We start from the raw sequence: 14,905 nt of genomic DNA on the forward strand, positions 1-14,905 counted from the left end.
GCCATATTGAACCATTATTTCCCGCGTCGGCTGTGAGCACTAAAAGTGGCGCCTCGTGTTCTGCCATCTAATGACCCTTCACAGCCTCCTACAGATGTTTTCTATGACTTACAGCTCCTTTTCCAACAGCCCTGTCCGCAAAAACAAGAGGGGCCACTTTAATTCCAATTAAATACCTCCAGCTAAGCAAACAGTGTGCAGCAGGGCCTGGGCACGGGGCGGCCGCCAGGCCCGGCCCACGGAGTCACTGAGTCTAGACTCCAGATGTGATTTCACCAGCCTCCAGTGTCCCGTGGAAAACGACGCTGGCTCTGCCATGGGGCGCAGCACCCTGCCCCGAGCCGGGGCCCCGCTCGCCGCCGCGGCGTGACGGCGCGTGCCCCCCGGTGCGGGCCTGGCACCGCGTCCCGCGAGGCTCTGCGTCCTCCCCGGCTTCGGGCGCTGGGAGCCTGATGCCGCCGCGGCCTCGCGCCCATCCCCGTGCAGCCTCCGGAGCCCCCGAGCGTGCAGGAGCGGGCTCGGGGTTGCACATGGTACCCCCAGCCCCGGCATCGCCCTGCGGAGCTTGGGGACGCTCGTGCCGGCTGTACGTGCGGTGGGAGCGCGGCAGCGAGCCAGCAGCTTTCCCAGGGCCCGGGGCTGCGGGGAGCGGAAGGCCTGGGGAGGGGAGAGCGGGGTCGCCCCTCACCCTGCCCGGCCGATAAGCCGGGGCTGGCCGGGAGGAAGGAAGCGTGCTGGGCCTTGCGAGGAGCCGGCGCCTCGGCGGCCCCGGGCTCGCTCGCCCGCTGCACCTGGTCCCTGCGGCACCTCGGTTCCCGGCACTGCTGCGGCCGCACGGCTCCGCTCTGTCTGGGCCGCCGCTGGGCCACCTTCCCCTCGCCGCGGGGTCCCTCCGGCTCGGGGGGGGCTGCGGAAGCGTGAACGCAGCGGCTCCGGCAGGAAACCTCCGTGCACGGAGCTGGGCCCAGCCGGGGCAGGGGCTGAAGCTGGAGGCAGCCTGCCCCGCCGCCGGCAGCCGTGGGGTTTGGGGTGATCGCCTCCTGCCCGTGGCCCCTCGGGGCAGCGATTCGGGTGCCCGCTGGCGAGGGGAGCCCCTGGGTGCCCCCTCGGGGCTTGCAGCAGAGCGGGATGCGCTGAGCTGGGGGTGCACAGGGGGCACCCCTGGGTGCAAATGCCTGGCAGTGGCATGGTGGTTTCATGGGTGGGGAGTGCCGGTGCCCGGGGGGGGGGACATGACACACTGGGGCTACTTGTCCCCAGAGCTCTGCAGAGCCTCCCCACCGCGGCCGGGAGGGCAGCTGGTAGGATGGGTGCTGGGTGCCGCAGTCCCCGGTGCAGCACCTCACGCCCCACCGTGCAGGGCCAGGGATGCCCGGCTGCGGTGGGGGTACCGGTGGTGAGAGCCGGGGTCCTGCGGGGTGGCGGGTGCCAGCGGTGGCGCCTGGCCAGCGGCCGTGAGCGGGGAGAGGAAGCAGCCGAGAGCAGCCCGAGCCCCGGCCGGCCGGCGAGGAGGGGCAGGAAGCTGGAATAAATCCCAGGAAGGGCTGCCTGGCTCCAGCTGGTCTGGGCTGCAGCGGATGGAGCCGGGGACGGGAAGGGAGAAGGCGGGAGGGGAACGCGCAGGGGCTTTCTCAGGCTTCAGCCCCGCTCCAGCTGTGCGGTGGGTGCCGGCGGCCCCGGCTCAGCACCGTCCTGCGGGCGCAGGGGGCTGGAGGCTCTGCACAGCTCCAGGGCGGAGGTGTGCGTGTCCCCAAGGCCGATCTGCAGATGGTGTGGGGTGAGGGGACCTGGATGGAGCCCAGCCCCCAGCCAGGGCAGGAGCAGCCCGGATTTGGGGGTCCTGTTCACTTGGGGGTCCCCCAGCCTGACCCGTGCTGTCCGTGCTGCCTTCCCTCCTCCAGCTCGCAGCCCTGCAGAGCCCTGCGCTCCCGAGCGCGCGGCTGGGTGCTGCTGGGGTGCCGGCCGGCCCCCGTCCCCATCACCACCGCGGCACAAGCAGCCCCCGGCGGCCCCTCGCCGGCCTGGCGTGGCCGTGCCCTGTGTGGTCCCGGCGGGGCGGGGGGTGGCCGGGGGCTTTGATGTGCTCGGCTGCTGGGCAACCCCTGCTCCGCGCAAAGCAGCCGCCCCCCCCGGCCGGGCTGAGCCCAGCCAGCGCCATATGGCCGAGGCCGCTGTTACCGTGCTGCGTGCCCCGTTCCCAGAATTGACATGGAAATTAAGCTATCCGTCTTGCCGGACAACGCCGGCCGCGCTGGCCGGCATGTCATGCCGGGACCCCGCGCCCAGCTGTGGCCAGGGCAGCGTCCCAGGGCCACGCCGGCAGCCCCGACCCCCGCACCCCATCCCCGGCCGCAGCACCCCAACACGCAGAGGGCCGGGGTGAGGGCATCCTGCAGCCGGGGGCATCCCCGGGACTGGGGCCACCGGCAGCCGGGGCGGCCGTGCCACATGTGCCACGACACCCACCACGGCAGCGAAGCCCGTCCTGGTCCCCACGCCGCCTGGGGTGGCCAGTGGTCGGGGCTGCGGGCAGGGCGCCCGCCGGGGCGCGGGGGCAGCTCGTCCCGGCCACGGTGCATTGTTGGTGGCGCAGCTGGCGGCACCCGGCCGGCCGGCGGCACTGAAAGGCATTCCTGCGCACAATGTCCCCGGCCTCCCCGCCGCGGCCTGGCCGCCACCGCCAGATGGGGGCTAATTAGCAGCTTTGAGAGCCGCGGTGGGAACCGGGCAGCACCAGGCCCTCCGCCGAGCCCTGAATGGAGGGGGCGACCCCAGCGCCGTGCCCACCCTGGGAACCGCCGCCGCACCGGGATGGGGGACACAGGGAGGAGGGACGGAGGGAGGGATGGAGGGACGGAGGGATGGAGGGACGGAGGGATGCAGCTCCCCCCAGCCAGGCTGGCAGGGTTAAAGTCCATCCATGCTCTCCAGGATTGCTGCCCCGCCAGCGGAGGAAGAAGAGGGGAGCCTGGGAAGGCTGCAGCCGCCCTGAGCATGGCTGGGCACGGGAGGGTCTGGCCCCCAGCCCACCCCCACAAAGGGCAGGACACCGTGGCCCTCTGCACCCACACCAGGGCCGCCCGCCTGACACGCTCTCCGGCCAGGAAGGGCGCAAGGTGTCCGGGCTGTCCCTGTGGCCGTGCCACCATGACGTGCCACCGCAGCGGTGCAGCCCACCCTGGCAGCCCCGTCCCCCGGCGAGCGGGGGGCAGCTGAGCACGGCACAAGGCCGGGGTGCGCTGGAGCCGCGCTGTCGGGGTGCCCCAGCCCCGCGCCAGCTTTGCTCACGGCGGAGCCCAGCGTGGCTTCCTGCTGCTGCCAACAACGCGGCGGCGCAGCCGGGCCCCGCGGGGTACACGGGGGGCGGGGGGGGGGGGCTGCTCCGGCACCCGGGCACACGCATCGGTGTGCAAGGCAGGGGTGTACGTGTGCGTGAGAGTGCGTAGGTGCGCATGCACGCGTGTGTGTCTGTATGTGCATTCATCCATGCGTGCCGCTGCGTGTGCGTGTGTGTGCGTGTGTGTGTGTGTGCGTGTACTTATGGACGTGTTTGTGCACGTGTGTGCATCCACAGGTCCGTGTATCCGCGTGAACCTTCCCGTGTGTGTGTGTGTGTACATCCGTGCATCAGTGGGCGCGTGCACGTGTATGTGCACGCCTCCACGTGTGCACACACACGCTCACAGCCGTCCGTCTGTGTGTCGGTGTGTCTGTACACACGTGCACGCACACCCATGAGCGTGCAGTGGCTCAAAAGGCCGCAGCTCTGCCTGCTCACCCCCTGCTCGCTGCCGCACCGTTTCGGGCTGGTCGGGGTGGGCCGGGGGGGTCCTTGCCAGCGCTGCCCCGCGAAGCTGCGGGTCCGGCGGGTCGGGGTCCCGCTCGGGGCCCCCCCCGGGCTCCCGGCCCCGCTGCTGGCAGGGCGCTGGGCGGTGCAGGTGCGGGGGAACGAGCAGTAACGCCAATTACCGCCCGGATCGGGAGCCCTTCGGGGCTGGGACCGGCGTTCGGCTGCGGCTCGGGACGCGGGCAGCCGCACCGGCGGGACCCCCGCCCGGCCCCCCGCCCGCCGCAGGACCGTGCTGGCAGCCCACGGCCCCGCGCTGCCCCACGCGAGCCGCACCCAGCGCCCCCCCTTCCGCCCCTGCCCGCCCCCCCGGTGCACCCGAGCCTGGAGACCCCCCCCCCCCCGCCCCGGCAGCCGCCGCCTCCGCGGAGGTTTCAGCCCCGGGACGGGGGTGCGAGCGGGGAGACCCCGGGCCGGGGAGACCGAACCGGGGCCGGGGGGCGCGGGGTACGGGCTGCCGCCGGTGAGGATGCCCGTACCCCCGCGTCCCCGTGGGGGTCCCGGTGCCCCCGTGCCCGGGCCGGGCTGCAGGTGCCCCCCCCCCGCCCCGCCCCGCCCCCGTCGCCATGGGCACCGCCCGCGAGGCGCCGCGCTGACAGCGCGCGGGGTTTTATGAATGGGTGACGTCACGGCCCTGGCGTCTAACGGTCTGAGCCGGCGGGGAGGCGGGGGGGCGGCGGGGGGCGCGGGGAGTGCAGGGGGGCCGGGCGCCTGGAGGGGCACCGGGAGGCCTGGGGGGGGCAAGGGGCGAGCGGGGCTGCGGGGAGCCCCGGGGACGGAGCGGAAGCGGGGGCTGCAGGGAGCCCGACACCGGGAGCCCGCGGGGCGATTACCCACGTGAATGGCGGGGAAGGTGTCGGGGCGGGCGGTGCTCGCCCGCGCTCCGCACCCCGGTAGCCCCCGCACCCCGGGGGACCCCCGCGCCGCAGCCCAAGTCCCCGCCGCCCTCTCCCCGCCACTGCCCCTTTAAGGCACCGCCCTTCGGGGGGGCATGAATGGGGTGGGCGTGGCCGTCCCCGCCTCCGCGGCGCCGCCATTGGCCGCGGCTCTCCCCGCGGCCCCGCCCCCCCGTCGGCAGCGCTCTATAATTGGCGCGGCGGGGCGCGCGCTCAGCTGTCCGCCCGCAGGGTCCTGCCGCCGCCGGTCGCGCCCCGCCGCTCCTCGCCATGAAGGTCGCCGCCGCCGCCCTCTCTCCGCTGCCCGCGGGCGCCGGCGGCGCGTTGAAGGCGGTGCGGCCCGGGGAGGCCGCTCGGTGCGGGCCGGGCCCGGGGGTGTCCCCGGGGGCGGCGGAGCAGGCGGCCGCCGCGCTGCTGTACGACATGAAGGGCTGCTACTCGCGGCTGCGGGCGCTGGTGCCGACGCTGCCGCGGCACCGGCGGGTCTCCAAGGTGGAGCTGCTGCAGCATGTCATCGACTACATCTGGGACCTGCAGCTGGCGCTGCAGCGCGGGCCCCCCCGCCCCGCCGCCGCTGGGGACCCCCCCGAGGTGAGTGGGGACCCCCCCGGGCCCGGCGGCACTGGCCCGGGCCCGTTCTCCCGCCGGGCTGCACCGGCCCGGCCGGGTTTCCCCGGACGCCCACGCTCTGCACCGCGCTGTTCCCTCCCCGGGGCTGCTCCTTCCTCCTGCCCCCTTCCATCCCAGTCCTCCCCGGGACCACCCCCCCCTCCCCCCGACCAGCACTGACCGGCCGCTTCGCCCCCCTTTCCCGCAGGCTCCGTGCATGCCCGCTGCCGACCGGATCCTGTGCCGCTGAGACTGCTCCGGACCCGCCACGGACACCCCCGGGACCCCGGCCCCGAGCGCCGTGGCTCGTCTGCATCCCGGGGCCGGGGAGCCCCCTCCCCTGGCGGGGCTGCCCCGGGGGGGCCCCCCGCAGCCTGGGCAGGGGCCGCGGGACGTATCCTTCTCAGATTGCTGAGAGCATTCCCCGTATTGTATATTACAATGATGCTGGAGAATATTGTTCTACAATAGCTGGAGTTTTGTTATTAAACAAGCCCTGATGACCAGGCACGCCTCTGCTTCCTACCCCCCTCCCCCGGGGCTTCGGGGGGGGGGGGGGGGGTGGGTCTGGGCTCTGGGGACATGCCCCCAGGGCGTGTGGAACTGGGGGGAGTCTGTCTGGACCAGTATGGGCTGCGTGGGTGTGCTGTGGGGTACTGGGGCTGGGCCCTTGTGGTGGTGCTGGGGAGGGGGTCTCCCACAGGCTGGTCCCGGTTCCCCCCAGTGTGCTGCTGTGGTGGGCCTGGGTCTGCAGGGGCCTGTCCCTGTCCCAGCACTGTGTCCCCGTCCCCCCCCCCCCCCGAGCCTCTCCCGCGACCCAGTGGCTCCCGTGGGCTCTGTGTCCTGCTCCCTCCTCTCACTCCCTGGGCTCAGACGTGGGGTGTTGGGGCAGGCACACAAGGAAAGATGATTTGCACCCTGTTTACTGCCGTGGGAAGAGATGGCAGCGCTGGGGTGCGTCTCCTCGGGAAGGTGCCTTGATGGGAGGGGACGGTGCTGGGAGCCAGGTGTGGGGCTCCATGCCCAGCGGGGGAGCGTGGGGTCCCGCTCTCCCTGGGCAGCAGTGAGTCTGCAGCACGGGCCTGCCCTCGCCCCGTTTCCCAGCGGGGCCGCCTGTACCCCTCAGCGTTCCTGTGAATGCCACAGTCACCGCTGCGTCAGGGCTGAGGCTGGGGCGCGGGTGGTTGTGGGGTGCGAGGCTGGGGGGGGGACAGTCCCATTGTGCTGCCCCAAGGCAGAATGGGTGCGAGCCCTGGGGTGCTGCCTCTGAGGTTCTGGCTTGCCTTGATGCAACCCCTGTGAGCCCCGGACAAACTTTTTGGGAGAAGGAAATTGCATCAGGGGTTGTGCAACCCCCCGGGCTGGGGGTGCCCGGGGCAGCGGCGCCGGCCTGAGCTGCCCCGTGACTCATGAACGCCCCGGGGGACGCGCTGCCTCCTGCAGCAGATGTGTACGGACCTTCCTGTGGGCCTGGTGCGGGTGAAGTGGGGTGCCTAGGGGAGCTCCTGCTGCCCCTGGGACAGGAGGCCAGCTCGGGGCTGCCCTGGCAGGGCCCTTCCTGCCCCCTGGGGTCCTGCAGCCGGGGTCTGTGGGGCTGGCAGGGGTTGCCCAGCCCTGGCTGCAGGTGTGTGCACCTTTGCACGAGCATTCACGTGTGTTTGCATGTTCCCAGGCACGGTCACGGCTCCGTGTGCCCCTGTGTGCCCGGTCACGGTTCCCCAGCCCGGCAGATCCCCTGGCAGGGCGGCGAGCAGGGGCAGGTGACTTGGGGAACCAGGACACTGCCTGGCCCGGCCAACCTTGTCCTGGCTGTGACACCGCAGCAGGGGACACGCTGGGGGAGCCGTGGGCTCCGGAGCCCTGTGATGAACCCGTCCATCAGCCCCAGTGTCCCCTCTGTCATCAGGTGGGTCCCCTCCATCACTTCCCCGCGTCCCCTGTATCACCCCCCCCAGTTTCCCCTCCACCCCTCAGGTCCCCTCTGTCATCCCCACTGGTGTCATCCCCACTGGTCTCCCCCCATCACTCACTGGGACCCCTCCATCGCCGCGGCATCCCCCGGCCCTGCCGGCTCCCGCCCGGTCCCGGAGCGCGGCGCTGCCGGTGCCGGTGCCGGGGCGGTGGGTCCCTCTCCCGGTGCCTGCTTGCACTGCACGGCCCGGCCCGGGCCGCCCTCCCGCAGGAGCCCGGAGGACCCCGGGGCCTGGGGGGCTCTGCTGGGGCCGGGGGCGGTGCGGGGGGTGCTGGGGCTCTTCCCCACGGCACAGCGGCTGCACCCCTGCCGTGCTCCCCGGTGCCGTCCTTGCCCGTTCGCTGCCGGCAGACGTGGAAGCCCCGGCTGGAGCCGCGGAGAGAGGGGCTCCGTGCGTGCCGATGTGTCCCCCCACATCTCTGTCCTGACCCCAAGCCCCGTGTGTCCCACGGCCGAGCCCTCGCGATGCAGCCCCGGCCATCGTCCCCCCTCGGGGCACTGGGATGCGGCGTGGCACTGCCACAGGGCTGCCACGACCGAGGGCCTGGCACTGCCGGGATGGCCAGAGAGCAGGGGAAGGGGCTGCGCGGAGCTGGCCCAGGCTCAGAGCGGGGCTGGCAGGGCTGAGCCGCCTGCCACGTGCCAGGATGCCGGATGCGGCCGCACCAGGATGCACCGGGGAGCCCCAGGGAGGGCCCAGCCCTGCGGGCACCTGCGGGCACCTGCGGGCACCTGCGCCCCAACTGATCCCTTGCTGTTTTTATGGGACCTGATTCATCCCGGAAGGGATTAGGGACCGGGGAACTGGGTGACGTTCCGGTCCAACCAGCCCGGCCACCCCGGACTGGACACTGGCGTCAGAGCCGGTCCCTGCTGCTTGCTGCCACGTACGGCCCTGGGGACACGGTGGAGCTGGGACCCATGGTGGGACCCGCGGCCCCTGCGGCGTGGGGCACCGCAACTGCCTGCCACGGTGAGGCTTGGTGCAGGGCAGGGGCACCCGGGGATAGCGGGGCCATGGTGGGCGCGGGGCTGGGGGTCAGGGGCAGCTCTGGCCTTGGGGACGCTGCCGGGGGCCGTGGCTATCACTGCAGCCGCGGTTGGTGGCACTGGGTGTCCTGGGCAAGCAGGCGGCTGCTCTCGAGGGGTCCGTAAGGTGCATTACACAGGGCTGTGGTCCCTCTGGCGAGGTCGGCTGTGGGCCTTATGTCCCCCCATGGCGCTGGAATGGGGCCCTGGCCCCCCTGTAGGGATCCCTGGGTCCCTGGTGCTGTCCCCGGGCTGGATCCAGGTGGCAGCCGGAGCCCTGGCAGCCATAGCCCATGGCACCGTCCAGCCGGAGGGGCTCACGGCTGGGGGACGGTCCCGCCGGCGGCAGGTCTGGGAGCGCAGACGGTTCCTCCCCTGCGGCCGGGGCTTTTTGGAGGGGATTACACAGTTCTGCTCTCGCTCTGACTGTCCTGACCTTCTTGTCACTCTGCGGCCCTGGGGGCTGCCACCGTGCACCGACCGCCCTGACCCCCACTGAGGCTCGGGGTGCCCCTGTGCAGGGTCCCCACAGCCCTTCCCAAAGCGGGAGCAGCCGCTGCTCCCTGGTGCAAGCGAGCTGAACCCCGTCCCACCGGTGCATCCCCCCCACCCTGGGACCGACTCGCCGTGTTCTCCCGCTCCTCCATCACCCTGGGCTGGGCATAGCCGAAGCCCCTTGGGACCCTGGCCCAGCTGGGTCCCTGCGTGTCCCCACACGCTGGCCACGTGTCCCCCCGTGGGGAGCCCTGGCCAGTGCCCCTGGCTCCTGCGCACCCCCGGGGCAGGGGGCCGGCAGCGGCATGGCGTGGGACCCTGCCTTCCTCCGCTCCCACGATGGGTACGAGTGGGGAACAATGGGGGAACCAGCTTCCCCGCTGAGTCATGCATTGGGCAAGGCCGGGCTTTCGGCAGCCGGAGTGCCGCGGTGGCCCCCATGTGTGCGCAGAAGGCTGATGTCACCCCGGGCTCTCTGTCCCCAATATAAGTCCTGGCTGGGCTGGTGCGTGGGGACGGGGTCTCCGCAGCAGCCGAGCATCCCACGGCCATGTCCTCTGCTCCAGCCTCCAGGTCCCGGCACCATCCCCAAGGCACACCGGGGCTGTCGCGGCTCTGCCTCCTGCTCCTGCTGACCGCCTGCGTGCCCGCAGCCGGCACCAACCCCGGCATCAAGGCCCGGCTGACCCGGAGAGCGCTGGAATTCGGTGGGTCTCGCGTCCCCGACCCCCTGGGGGGAACTGGGCAGGGGGTGGAGGGGGACCGTGCCCAGGCCGCCTGGGATGGGGGATGGAGGGGTGCCCTGGACCCTGCTGCTTGCCCTGCTGGCACCCCAGCCCCTTCCCTGGCACCCTCCCCCAAATCCCTCCTCTGCCCCAGGCCGGCAGTTTGGGCTGGAGCTGCTCCGGTCGCTGCTGCAGAAGGAGCACAAGCTGAACCTGAGGGGCTCCTACCACAGCCCACTCCTGGGGACGCTCACCTACACCGTGCCCCGGTAAGAGCCGCCCGTGGGGTCCCTGTCCCCATCCCCATCCCTGTCCCGGCCGTGCCCCGGGTGCAGCCACGAGCCCAGGCTGCCCCTGTCACACAGGATCCACATCCACGAGCTGCAGATAAACGACTCCACCGTGGACTTCGTCGAGGACGTGGGGGTGAGGCTGACGGTGCAGCGCGCCCGCATCCAGATCAGCGCCGAGTGGGGAGCTCAGCTGGGCGCCATGTGAGTTCCCACCCGCACAGGGCACAGGGACGGGGACCTGGGTGGCTCAGGGTGGCTGGGGGCCGCCTCCATCCCCATGCTCAGCCGCTCTGTCCCCAGACAGGACAGGGGCTCCATCGAGCTCCGCATTCGTGACCTGGCCGTGGCGGCGGTGCTGGGGGTGAGCGTGGATGGCAGCGGCCGCCCCATGGTGTGGAGCGCTAGCTGTGACGCCCACGGCACCGACCTGCACCTGCAGTTTCAGCGGGGACACAGGTGATGCCGGGAGCCCCGTTCCCCTCCTGTCCCCAGCACATGGGGACTCCCCGGTGCCCCCGATGGGGGGGTTGAGCTGGGGGAGGCTGGGGCACCCCGGGGTGATCTGAGGACCCCGCTCTGCCCCACAGCTGGCTCTACAACCTGCTGGCACCGCTGCTCCAGAGAGTCCTGCGGCAGGAGCTGAACAAGCAGGTGGGTGCCCGGCCCCTGCGCCGTGGGGAGGTGGTGTCCTGTGTCCCCCCCCCAAGTGAGCAGCCTGGGGACCCCCGTCCGTGCACTCGCTGACTCCCTGCTCTGTTTCCAGCTCTGCCTCGAGCTCCGCAGGGGCGTCTGCAGGCTGGAGGCTGCCCTGAAGAACATGAAAGGTGAGTGAGGGGACCCTGGGGACCAGGGCTGGGGCAGGCGGGGACCGGGCACGGTGGCCCAGGTGATGCTGTGGGGGGGCTGGTGCGGGGTGGGGTCTGCGGGACTGGGGGCTGCAGGAGGGGGCGGGTGGTCCGGCTCCCCCCAACCACCCCCGTGTCCCTGCAGCGTCCACCCAGCTGGACTCCTTCGTCGCCATCGACCACTCCCTGCTGGGGCAGCCAGCCATCACGGCAGAGCACGGGGACGTCGCCCTCAAGGTAACGTCACCCGGGGTGTCCCTGGGCCGGCTCCGGGAACGGGGCGCGGGGGAGCTGGGCTGAGCCTTGCGTCCGTCTGTCTGCACAGGGAGAGTTCTTCAGGGTGGGCAAGCACCAGCAGGGACCCTCCTCGGCGCCGCCTGCGGCGCTGCCCGTGGCGCTGCCCGCAGCTCTGCCCACGGCGCTGCCCGCGGCGCACGAGCCCACGCTGCTGCTGGCCGTCACCGAGTTCGTTGCCAACTCGGCCGCCTTCGCGTACTTCACGGCTGGGGCTCTGCGCAGGAACATCTCCAGCGACATGGTAGGGACGGCTCCGGTCGTGGCCGCGGGGCAGGGCTGCCCCCCCCGGGGTCCCACCGGGGTGTCCCCGTGCCCGCCCGTGCCTCGTGGCACCAGCGTCCCGACCCCTCTGCTGCCTTCCAGCTCCCGCGGCGGTTCCCGCTCCAGCTGAGGACCAAGAGCATGGGGGTCTTCTCCCCACAGGTGGGCACAGGGCCGGGAGCAGTCCCCAGGGCTGGGCAGGGTGGGATAGAACAGGGGACGGGACAGGATGCAGGAGGGATGGGACACGGGGTGGGATGCAGGAGGGCTGGGACACGGGGTGGGACGCAGGTAGGGTGGGACACAGGTAGGGTGGGACGCAGGTAGGGTGGGACGCAGGAAGGGCGGGATGCAGGAGGGATGGGACACGGGGTGGGACGCAGGAGGGCTGGGACAGGATGGAATGCAGGCAGGATGGGACACAGGAGGGATGGGATGCAGGGGAGATGGGACACGGGGTGGGACGCAGGCAGGACGGGCAGGATGGGATGCAGTTGGGAAGGGACACAAGCAGGACAGGACGTGGGCAGGTGGCCCGTGGGCAGGACAGGAGACGTTGCCCACCCTGCCTGCACCGAGCCCAGGGCAGGGCAGCGATGGGGCACACGGGCCCCGGGCGGTGGTGGGGGCCGGCTGGGAGCCTGGGCCGGTGCCCGCGGTGCCCGCACGGCTCCGTGCCAGCCCGGCCCTCGTCCCCCGCAGCTGCAGGAGCGCTACCCAGACCAGCCCATGGAGCTGCACCTCTCGGCCCGCCGGCAGCCCCTGCTCTCCTGCCGCCCCGACGCCCTGCACGGGGCCCTCTTCGGCTCCGCCGAGGCATTCGTGGTGCTGCCCAATGCGACCCGCGTCCCCGCCTTTCTGCTGAACATCGTGAGTGGCGGGTGCTGCCAAGGCACTGGGTCTGCTGCCTGCGCTCCAGGCTGGGGCCATGCTGGGTGATGCTGGGCAATGCTGGGTGATGCTGGGCAATGCTGGGCGATGCTGGGGTGATGCTGGGTGATGCTGGGTGATGCTGGGTGACACTGGGCAATGCTGGGGCGATGCTGGGTGATGCTGGGCGATGCTGGGTAATGCTGGGCGATGCTGGGCGATGCTGGGCGATGCTGGGGTGATGCTGGGCGATGCTGGGTGATGCTGGGTGACGCTGGGCAATGCTGGGGTGATGCTGGGTGATGCTGGGTGATGCTGGGCGATGCTGGGCGATGCTGGGCGATGCTGGGCGATGCTGGGTGATGCTGGGGTGATGCTGGGGTGATGCTGGGGCGATGCTGGGGCGATGCTGGGCGATGCTGGGTGATGCTGGGCAATGCTGGGCGATGCTGGGCGATGCTGGGGTGATGCTGGGCGATGCTGGGGTGACGCTGGGCAATGCTGGGTGATGCTGGGCAATGCAGGGTTGCAGGCACTGCCCTGGTCTTTCCAACATCTCTTCTTCTTGCAGGACGCCAACGTGACGGCGAACCCGACCATCACCGGGAACAGGCTCGGGGGCACCGTGAGCCTGAAGGGGTGAGTCCCCAGCCCCCTGCTGGGTCCGGCCGCTCCAGGGTGTCCCCGGGGAGCTCCCCCCATTCTCCACCTCTGGCCTTTTGACCCCCTGGGTCCTGTATCGCCTGCTTGGACCCCATCCTGCCCCCGGCTCTTGGCCATGCCCACTGCCCTGGCACTCTTACCCCAGCTAGGTGCTCAGCTGGACCCGCTCTGCCAGGCTCCCAGCCCTGCCACGGGGCTCAGCCCATCCCTGCCCTGGGAGGGGACGGTCCCTGTCCCCGTGCCTGGCTCTCACCCTGCTCTCGCCCTGCAGGCTCAGCGTGGCGCAGGTGACATCGCACGTGGGCCCGGTGGAGGTGAGCAGCCACGGCAGGGGCACGGCGGGGCAGCCGAAGGGAGCCTCGGGCTCCCACCAGCCTGGGAGCAGGGGCTTGGGGGGCTGGGGGCTGGGGTTTGGGGGTGCTGTGGACCCTGTGCAAGGCCAGCGCTGCTGAGCACTTGCACAGGCAGCGGGTGCAGCCCTGGCAGGGGAGCTGAGCCCTGCCTGCGCCACGGCCCCCTCTGCCTGCCCCGTGCCGGGCTCAGGGGGCTGCCTGTCCCACAGGTGAAGAGGCTGGAGACCCTGCTGAAGTTCGGGCTGTGGCTTTTCGGGGTGCCCCGGGCAAACAGTGAGTGCTGTCCCCGTCCTGTCCCCGTCACCCCCCTCCGGCTGCTCTGGGGCTGCCCCCCCCCTCACGGCTCTGCTCTCTCCGCAGAGCGGCTCCAGGCCGGCGTCCCCCTGCCCACCCTGCACGGCCTCAGCCTGCTCAACCCCCGGCTCTCGCTGCAGGAGGTGGGTGCTGCCACTGTCCCCTCACCCTGGTGCCCCCCACGTCCCCCGTGTCCCCCTCTCACCCCGACTCCCCACAGGGCTTCGTGCTCATCACCACAGACCTGCAGCACGAGTCCTGAGACCAGCCGCTGCCTGGGAACCTACCGGCCCCCTCCGCAAGCCATGTCCCCGTCACCGTCACCGCCCCGCTGGCAGCCATGGGGGAGCCGATGCCATGGCGGACCTGTGGCCGGCAGAGCCACCCGGCTGTGGGACCCACCGGCCCCCCACCTGCCGGGGGGCTCCTTGGCAAGGATTAAAGCTGGGACCGTGGCTCAGCCTGGTGTGGCGTGTGCGGTGTCTTGGGGAGCCCCCGCAGCGGGGTCCCCCAGGCAGGGTCCCGTTCCCGGCTCCGTGCCGGGGCATCGCCGTGTCCCCGGCTGCGTGGGGCTCTGGCCGTGCCCGGGTGAGGGGGTCCCCTCCCCCGTGCCGGGGCTCCGGCAGCACTGCCGGGCGTAGAGGGGTGGGGGGCCGGGGCTGCGTGGGGGGCTCCGAGGGGTTGGGGACAGGGCTGGTGGCCCTCGGGGACCGAGGGAGGTGACCCACAGCCCTCGCGTTTGCTGGCCATGCGGGTGCACTCCGCCCCCAGCAGCGGCCGCTGCGGCTGCAGCTCCACGGCAGCTTCCCCCGTCGCCCACGGGATGGTGCTCGTGTCCGTGGCCTCCCACCGCGTCCCGCCGGCCCACGGCCGCTGCGGCTGCCGCCGGGCCCCGCTCTGCCCCGGCCCCTGTGCACCCCGAAAGGGATGGGGGGGGGGGGTCGTGGGGAAGGGAGCGTCCTGCTGGGGGTGCCCCCCACGCTTGGGGCATCCCGAACAAGCCCCGGTGTTTGTGGGACCGAGCCCACCCGTGTGGGGGTCAAACCGTGCTGAGATGAGCCCCCCTCAAAGGGAAGGCGGTGCTGGGAGGAGGTTGCCCCTTCCCCAGCTGAGCGGGGGCAGAGCCACGGGGCAAGGGGCAGCCCAGGGAACGCGGGGGGGGGGGCTGTGGGATCCAGCACGGCACCCACTGGGACACGGGGGCTGCAAGCCCCGCGCCCTCCTCACCCCCTGCCCCCAGCCCAACACGGTGTGGGTGCTCCCTCTGCCCGGGTCCCCACGGGTGCCGAGCCCACAGCCTCAAAATCAGCCTTGTTCCCCCCTCCCCAGCCCAGCCAAGAGCCTGGACCGGGCTCTCCTGCCCAGTTGGCGAGGACGCAGGAGCGTGGCCCCAGTGGGAAGCGGCAGGAACGGGCAGGGGTCTGCCCCGAAGCTGCCTGTGATGGGGCCAGGCAGC

The 14,905-nt window shown here is 72.2% G+C and overlaps 2 protein-coding genes across 2 annotated transcripts; both read left to right on the plus strand.

Annotated features, from left to right (window-relative positions):
• The first annotated feature begins 4,945 nt into the window (after nt 1-4,945).
• ID1 (inhibitor of DNA binding 1) lies at nt 4,946-5,858 on the plus strand. The gene is made up of 2 exons (XM_075516910.1): nt 4,946-5,334; nt 5,561-5,858. The coding sequence occupies exons 1-2, from the start codon at nt 5,014-5,016 to the stop codon at nt 5,600-5,602; spliced, it is 363 nt and encodes a 120-aa protein (XP_075373025.1). The 5' UTR covers nt 4,946-5,013; the 3' UTR covers nt 5,603-5,858.
• Nucleotides 5,859-9,398: 3,540 nt separating this feature from the next.
• On the plus strand, nt 9,399-13,838 carry LOC142416770 (bactericidal permeability-increasing protein-like). Its single transcript, XM_075516745.1, has 15 exons — nt 9,399-9,555; nt 9,728-9,842; nt 9,939-10,067; nt 10,167-10,322; nt 10,454-10,517; nt 10,630-10,690; nt 10,857-10,948; nt 11,037-11,249; nt 11,372-11,431; nt 11,972-12,139; nt 12,711-12,778; nt 13,074-13,116; nt 13,365-13,428; nt 13,516-13,592; nt 13,670-13,838. Exons 1-15 carry the CDS (start codon nt 9,399-9,401, stop codon nt 13,709-13,711), a joined length of 1,509 nt encoding a protein of 502 aa, XP_075372860.1. The 3' UTR covers nt 13,712-13,838.
• Nucleotides 13,839-14,905: the final 1,067 nt, after the last annotated feature.

Source organism: Mycteria americana, chromosome 14 (genome assembly GCF_035582795.1).
Source record: "Mycteria americana isolate JAX WOST 10 ecotype Jacksonville Zoo and Gardens chromosome 14, USCA_MyAme_1.0, whole genome shotgun sequence".
Classification (NCBI taxonomy): Eukaryota; Metazoa; Chordata; class Aves; order Ciconiiformes; family Ciconiidae; genus Mycteria; species Mycteria americana.